General features: G+C 51.1%; 1 protein-coding gene across 1 annotated transcript; it reads right to left on the reverse strand.

The window, feature by feature from the left end:
* Positions 1-301: 301 nt before the first annotated feature.
* On the reverse strand, positions 302-6,222 carry Hasp (Hig-anchoring scaffold protein). The gene is made up of 5 exons (XM_076896682.1): positions 4,960-6,222; positions 4,671-4,801; positions 4,269-4,509; positions 2,961-3,762; positions 302-2,743 (listed from the first exon to the last, which is right to left on the reverse strand). Exons 1-5 carry the CDS (start codon positions 5,756-5,758, stop codon positions 1,315-1,317), a joined length of 3,402 nt encoding a protein of 1,133 aa, XP_076752797.1. The 5' UTR covers positions 5,759-6,222; the 3' UTR covers positions 302-1,314.
* Positions 6,223-8,050: the final 1,828 nt, after the last annotated feature.

Raw genomic sequence — 8,050 nt, forward strand, 5'->3', positions numbered from 1 at the left:
CGCTGGCGATTATTTCTACGGTCAGCGATTGCTACAGGGCAGGGTCCTACGCCAAGTGGATCGAAAAACGTTTGTATTCAACGTCTGGCACTTTGTCCGAATTAAAATATATTCTAATCCATGTGGGAACAGCAGCTTTCGTGAACATTCCCCTTTAAATTCCACGTTTTTTCATTCGAAGACACTCGAAAGTTGTAGCCAGGATAGCCTGACGAAGGCGTTGTACGACAAATTCAGATACTTTTCAGTAGATTCAGTCAGACGCGTCAGCCAGCGCGTCTAGCCGAATCTACTGGTCGACCAAATGGACCATGTAACTGAATTTACTGCACTTCGCGATATTAATAAGTCTGTTCTGAACGCAACTTTAGAATGTTCATGAATTAAGAAAACATAGTTTAAAACCCATCCGATTTTTCCCACGAATCACAACTCGTTTCAATTCGAGCAAAATTTCAGACGAAAAGCACAAATGAAATCCGCTTAGCATGAACTGACCGTGTGTATCTAAAATACGTTCCACCCCTTGCAGTCGAAACGTTCGCCCCTCTTTACTCTCCCGTTTTTGCACTTTATACTTATTATTTAGCCCTACGTTCGCTACCCTCTAGAAAGAAGAGCTAGTGCTTTTGCGAAGTATCACAGACCGATGAAAGCAATGAAATTTGGTGAATTTTTCAATTAATCCGCCCGTAGAAATAGAACGTTCGAAGTTCGCGTGTCAGACGAAGAAGAAAGGCAAGGCAGCCTAAATGTTACGTTAAAAATTCGAAGTTGATCAGTCTTAAGTGTTGTCGATCGAAGACCCTGTGATAAACTTTCAGCCCGTACCTCTCTCGTCGACGATTTCAACTGCACGGGGCTCGGTACCCTAATCTTTTGCACGTGCTACGAACAAAACGACATCGAGTAACCGTTCACCTGTTACGTAACCAGTAATTATCGCGACTGGATGAAACCACGGCGAGAAAAAAGAAACGAGACGAGAAAGAGAAGAGAGAAACCAAGGGAGAAACAACTGTGGACACACCCCTATCAGCTCACATCGCGGGCGATTAACTGTCGAATACTGACTGAGACCCGTGATTAAAACCGGGTTTATACCGAGACTCGCAAGAATGGAAAAAGATTGATTCATTGAAAAAAGCGCGATACACGTCTTACAATGCGCATCGACGAGGGACAACGATTATAATCCTATCGTAATATGGTTGTATACTCGCCTAAAATCGATTGATATCCAGTATTAATGACCATCGTTAATTCCCGTCAATAACTATCACAACACAATAAAATGAATCCCGTGGTTTCGTTTCACTTGATCTCGTACGCGTCCAGGTTCCCCTTGCGTCTCCTGTAGACCAACGGTTGTTGCCGATCGTTCGTGTGATTCGCCCCCTGGACGATCGACCGTTTCACGTTCGCCCGGTACCCGTTCTCGTACGCGTGCAGATACAAGTTCTTTAGAAAGATTTGATTATCCAGCTCAGACGGTGGCAGGAATCGTTTCGAGCGGCTCTGCTGTTGGGCCTCCAGCTCCTTGAACGTGAACAGCCTGGTCTTCTCGTCGTCGTAGGCCTTGAACCTTTTCGTGGCTCTCTGTTTCTCGCCCCGCCACGACGACGAGCCGGGATCGTTCCTCTTGTCCGCGATCGACATGCCGTTCAGGGACAGCAGCCTCCTCTTCTGACGCGGCGGTGCGCTATCCTCGGACGCGTTTCGTATTCGCTTGCTGCGGTGCTTTGCCACTCCTTCTTTGGCCGGGATCTCGTTGTCCAACAGCGGAGACTCGTTACTGGGCACCGTTGAAGATCGATTATCGCGCGACTCGATCTCTCTCAGCGTCGCCAGCGTCGTGCACGTGCTGCTTGTCGTCGACGTGCTCGACGACGTCGCCGGGCTGCTGTCATTAACGTGGATGCTGGTGGTTGCGCTCGGGACAGTGGAGGACACCGTGCTCGTCGTCGTTGTCGTCGATGCCTCCGGCAACGTCGCGTCCTCCGTGCCGTTCAGTTTAGCCTCTATGATATGTTTGAAGAACGCGTACATCTCGCCCACGGTGAACGTGGTGCCGTTCCGTACCGTGAACTTGTCGATCTTCATGTTCTTTATCAGCTCCTCGGTCGCGTTTCGAGCCTCCAGCATCGAGAGTTTCTCGGTCACGTAGCTGTTCACGAACTCGTAGAATCCTTTGTAGTAGTTCTTGCGGTGCTTCTTCTTATCCTTCGATTTCTTCCCCTTCTCGCCGTGCGACTGCCCTTTCTTCTTCGAATCCTTACGACTTTGCTTCTCGTTCCAGCGCATCGATTTGTTGTAGAACCGCATGATTCGCTCGAACTCCCGCTTCAACTTGATGAACTCCCTTTGATTGCGAATCTCGAACTCGGAGCGACCTCTGCCGGAATTGTTCCGCCGCGACTCGGACAGATCCACGTGGAAGAAGTTCTTGCTCATCGCGTTCAAAAGGTCGTGCATGCTGCCGTTCGTGGAGTTGTTCGATTGCCTCGCGTCGATACGTTGCAGCTTCCGGTAGACGATCTTTAGGAAGTCGATCATCTTCTCCTCGCGAAGCCGCGATCTGTTCCCGTGACCCAGATGCTTCTTCCACGAGGCTTCCGTGCTGTTGTGGTGGCTCGAGTTGGAATTCTTCGCCTCCATCTTGTGCTTCGAGTGCTCCTTGCCTTTGTTCATCTCCAGGTGCAACAGTTTCTTGCCGATCTTCCGGAAGAATTCGATGAATTTTCTGAAACAGAATGTAATTTGCCTTTTACAGACTTTGCTGGTAACTAGTGGGAAGTATCTTCGAAAATTAATTTCCAATTTCCAACTCATCGAAATACAGACGAAACTCAGATATTCCCATTTTGAAAAAATTATAAAGTGAACGTCGCTACGAGGGACCACGAAGCATCCTCTACAAATTCTACTATTGTAATATCGTTCACAAATTCACAGCTCACCTATAGTTTATAGTGAGATCCTCCTCGTTGACGGACCGTCGACGTCTGCTCCATCTGAGCCTAGGATGTTGCCCGGGGATGCACTTGGGCAGTTCCTTGGGGCTCCAGCTTCCACCGATGCAGGTAGCCCCGGTAGGTCCCTCGTCCAGCACGTAACCCTTGTCGCAGTCGTACATAATCTGCTTGTTGTTCACGACCTTCTTCACGTACGGTCTGTAATCGTAGACTCCCATGTTGCCCATCAGGAAGACCTTCCCGTTCTCGATGAAACCGGGGAAAGGACAGTAGACTTGGATGCAATGAGGGATGTCCCCGATCCAGTCGCCGTACTGGCATTCGACCGATATCGAGGAATTCTGTGGGCCACCACCGACCAGCTCGTAGCCGTCTTTGCACATGAACACCGCCTTCATGCCGTGGTCGGTTTTAGGCGCGACCACTATGCCGTCCTTCGGTGGTTTCGGTAGCAGCTTGCACCTGGCTGGCGAACAACTGGGCACTATGGACCACGTGCCGTTATTGCAGACGACGGGGGTCGCGTTCGCGGCGAACTCGTAATTCTCCTCGCAGTAGACGAGCAACCTCTCGCCGTGCTCCACCACGGTCACGTTGTTGATGTGATCCTTGTCGTGGCTGGCCACGGTGATGTTCCCGTTTTCTATCTGCGGCACGACACAAGGCGCGAGACACTGCGGCAACGGGTAACGCCACTTCCCGTCGATCTGACAGACCGACGAGGTGTTACCCTCGAGCTTCATGTGATCGTTGCACCGGAAAATTATGCTGGCACCCAGACCCGTACCTGTTCAAATTGGAGTACGACCATGTTTAATACAGAATCTCGTGCGCTCGGCTACTTTAGCGAGAGGATTCGCCTGCTGCATTATTCGATACCTTAAACGTCTCTGTTTCAAACGAAATATTAATAGAGTAAGGCAAGTTGGAAAGTTGGGATAAGGAAACTTTCGTCCCATAAAAAGGAAGTACCGAGAAAAACGGAAAGAGGTGTACAGACAAAGAAGATAGCTGCCGGGTATTTTGGTTGCAGAAAGGAAACGTCCACAATTTCCTCGTTCGTTACTTCGAAGGATTCGATTTTTGTAATTAAGCTTATAATTAGGTAAGATATAGAAACTTCTTCCTCGAGCGTAACCGCGATTCAGATTATAATAGTCGATATAATCGTGTGCCAGAAGGAAAATAGTTCCCACGGTTTCATAAACTTCTACCAACGTTTATTCTCGTAACGTGCCGCGTATTAATAAACGCGGCGAAGAATATTTTCCGCGCTTCCAGCTTGCGACTCACCCGTCTCGATGTTCTCGATCCAACCGTTGTACAGAACGCCAGGTGAACCGCAATTAATCTCCTGGCAGGTAGGTGTTTTTCCAGTCCATTTTCTATCCGCACCACAGCGTCTGGTCGCCGGGCCCACCACCGTGTACCCGTACTTGCACTCGTACGAAACGATGGAATTGTACGCGTACGAGGTGTACACCGCCTTCCCGTTCACTGGATTCTCCGGTTTTGGGCATTCCACCGTTGTGACCTGAACAGAAAACGCTTCCTGGTTTGCAACGCGCACGAGTTACGCGGTTCTTAATCCGATCGAGTCCGCGCGAGCGTTGTTGTTTGGACATTCAATTCGAGAAATTGAAGGAGAACGATTTGAGACAGCAAGGGATGGATGTATCGTTAGTTACTGCTTACTTGAACGCATTGTGGCGATTCTTTCGGAGTCCATGTGCCATCCGCCAAGCAGAGCTTCTCCGCTTTGCCGACTAATTCGTAGCCGTCCGCGCAGTGATACGACACGCGGCAATCGTACGTGTAACACTCGCCTTAAACAGAAAGCGAACATTCCCTTCTTACGCTGTTGTTCGTATTACGTCAACGTCCCGAGATTAAGATTTCTTTGTCAGGCAAAAAAGTCGAATCGACCACGCGTTCACCGGTCGAATGAAAAAGAAAGAAGAAAAAAAAAGAAATGCGTACATACCAGCGTGCCAGCCGTTCGCAATATCCGCGGGAGGTCCGCAATTCTGCGGCTCGCAGGTGATGTCGGGCCCGAACCAGCTAGCAACACCTTCCATCAACAGGCACCTCGCCTTCTTGATACCGGTAGTCATGTAACCGTGGCTGCAAAAGTATTGCACGTCGCTGTCCAGGTCGAAGGTCGTCTGCTCGGCGAGCGCGTTGTGGCGCGCGTTTTTCACCTTCGGCGGTTGGGAGCAGAAGGAAGTCGGGTCCTTCTTGCAGGATGGATTCGTGCCCGTCCATTTACCGTCGGCCCTGCAGGTCCTCTCGGTGAGGCCAACGGTGAAGTAATCAGGATCGCAGGTGTAATGCGCTCGATCGCCGAAAAATCGCCCGGTGACCGTCATCACCCCGTGTTGGATCTCGTTCAGGATCGGACATTCCCTCTCAGGCTTGATGCAAGACATCCCGCAGACACCGTCGCATCTGCACTTCTTCTTCTTGCTCTTGCAGTCCTCGTCGGTGGAACACTTTCGCAGACACTTCTGCCCGAGCAATTCCGCCTGTCCCTCGTCCCGCGGGCACATAGCCGACGGTGAATTCCTCGGGTTCTTGTAGATCCGTCCGTCATCGTCCACCTCGGGCTTCGCCTGGTAAGACTGGTCGTCCGCGTCGTCGTCCTCGTCCTCGTCGTCCTCCCAGTCATCGTCGTCGTCGTCGTCGTCGTCGTCGGCTGCCTGTTGACTCAGCCTCGCCTCCGACGCGAGGAAGAATATGCAGAGCAAGAGGAGATGCAACAGAAGGAACCCACCTAGCCTCATCTTCGTACCGGCTACGCGCGATTCACACGTTTCGCGTCGACGGGCTGTGGCGCGCGTTTATATGGGCTACGCGAACGACTCGGTCTCGTCGACGGGCGAGGAACGATTTAAACCGCGGTAGGAGGCGAACGAATCGCGAAAACGTTCCACTTGGTAATCACCAGACAGAGAGGCGGTTGTCCATTGAACGGTCCTCCGTTCCGGAAGCTCCGCTTAAAGTACCAGTATCATCCCGAGGCACCGCCGCGCACGAGGACGACGTCGTTTCTCTCGCGACCGTGACTATTAATCGAGTCTGCCTCTTCGGCGTCCAGGAGGATTAGGACGGTGTCTCTCCTCTCTCCGTCTCGCTCGCCGCCTCTCTGTTCCCCTAACTCCGTGGCGATTTTTTTCTTTATTGTGCGGACTGCGGCCCCGTGCTGCCGGGAATTCGCGGATACTCGCGCATCTCTGCACGCGCATTCACCCTGTTCAATACATCTCCTCACTCGTCCAGCTTCCAGCAGATGGCGAGGGACAGGGGTAGAGGCGTCGGAGTTGCGCAGAAACGCGACACCCCTTCTACGTTTTCCACCCCCATTCCACCCTTCTGTTATAACCACTGCGCGACGGGGCCGACGGATTTCGATATATAGTTTTATATACGCTAACAATCGGAAACAGGATTCATTCACAGCGCGTCTGAAACGTATCGGGTACGCACCCCCTCTGATCGAGACTCCCGGGTGCAGAGAATGGTATCGCGTGCTTAACTTTGCGCACGAAGCGCTTCCGCATCCCCTGGAATGTGCTAATGCACGTTCGATGAATAAACTTCCATTTTCGAACGAAAATCAAATTATTCCGACCGACATCTGTCTTTCTCGAGAACGGAACCCGAGGACGTTCTCGATTCCCGTCTTATTTCGGTCCGTGGGATCGCTCCTTAAATTTCCCACCGATGACTCCTCCTGCCAGGGTTTACCAAGCATCGGTGGAATCGTCGGTTTACGATTGTGGCCCGATTTGCATGATAAAACGCGGCGCGGTCGTACGACCGTAGGTCTGAGAAATAGTGAAAGATATCGAGGCGTGGGCAGTAGCTGAGGGATCAGTTTTCAGCGTACAAAACTCGATCCACGGTGCTTGTTAACCGTTGGCGCGGCCCATCCAAGGTAATCCTCGATTCCTAAGTTAGAGCCGTCGTCGTTAGAGTAAGCCCGTGTCCCCCATTGTCTTCGTAACGATCGTAATCAATCGGTACGGTTCGATGCCTCGCGCACACCGTAGGTGATCCCAGGCCCAATCTCGGCTATCAGCTCCATCGTTCTCGCCGGTGTGTCGTCTGGATGTCTTCATTTGTCTTATTCAAATCAGACGGCTAGGGTCGGCCTTCGCGCGACTGGCTGACGCGCTTCGAACCCTTACGCGAGGCCCTGGTTCGTCGGGGAAAACGATGTCAACCACCGTCGCGATGTTTTTAACCGGTTTCGCTTTAACCCTGTTATTTCAGGGCGGAATTTAAATGGAGCGTATCCGAGCGATTGGGTCAATTTAAACGGTTGCATAATTCATCCGTTTCGCGTAGGGTGTATCGAAAAGGGTGTGATGAAAATTGTCGATGGGAATTTTATGCACGGGCAAGCTCGAAAGTGAAAAATGTATGCTCGACGCGTATCGTCGGTGAAATTTAAATGCGCGCTTTTATCTCGCGTCGAAAGGTAACGCGAACTTTATTTTTAAAAAGCTACTCCGTGTTGCGAGTACGATTCTTTCTCGTTCGTAGGGAGAGTGCACCGAAATTACGCTGAACGAGTTCGCGGAACTAATTTTTAAGGTTGATCGCGCTCGCAATATCGTGGGATACGAGCGAGGCAACTTTTCCTCTCGGTGACAGGGTGGATGGCGGCTCGGGGGGTTATTCATTGTCGGGTGTGTATCTTCGTTTGGACGCGACTGTCGGGCGAGATTGACAGAGTGGCAGTAACTCGGTAGCTGAAAATGGGAGTGGCTGAAAGACGAGAGGACAGCTCGCTCAGCGACATCCTCGTGGCGCCTCTTCGCGGATCCTCCGGTCGAGAAGTAAGGACACAGTAAGGAAACAGTGGCTCTCAACGCAACCTCATTTTAACAGATTAACGATGTAATTAAACGAACTCTCGCTTGCACACCTACTTCCATTCACCTCGGAAGGGAATACTTTCCAAAATTAATGGATCACTCGTTTAAATGGTTCTCCTCCCCGACACCCACCCTCGTTACGTTTCATTTTTCATCCGACGAGAACGGCGCGACGAGCAACTAAAATTCTCG

The sequence above is a fragment of the Xylocopa sonorina genome, chromosome 1 (genome assembly GCF_050948175.1).
Source record: "Xylocopa sonorina isolate GNS202 chromosome 1, iyXylSono1_principal, whole genome shotgun sequence".
Classification (NCBI taxonomy): Eukaryota; Metazoa; Arthropoda; class Insecta; order Hymenoptera; family Apidae; genus Xylocopa; species Xylocopa sonorina.

Bases quoted from the DNA above. Each gene is read 5' to 3' on its own strand.
- Hasp (XM_076896682.1), bottom strand. From the start codon at position 5,758: ATGAGGCTAGGTGGGTTCCTTCTGTTGCATCTCCTCTTGCTCTGCATA. The intron at 4,802-4,959 runs GTATGTACGCAT...TTTCTGTTTAAG, and splicing joins TGCGAACGGCTGGCACGCTG to GCGAGTGTTACACGTACGAT. The intron at 4,510-4,670 runs GTAAGCAGTAAC...TTTTCTGTTCAG, and splicing joins AATCGCCACAATGCGTTCAA to GTCACAACGGTGGAATGCCC.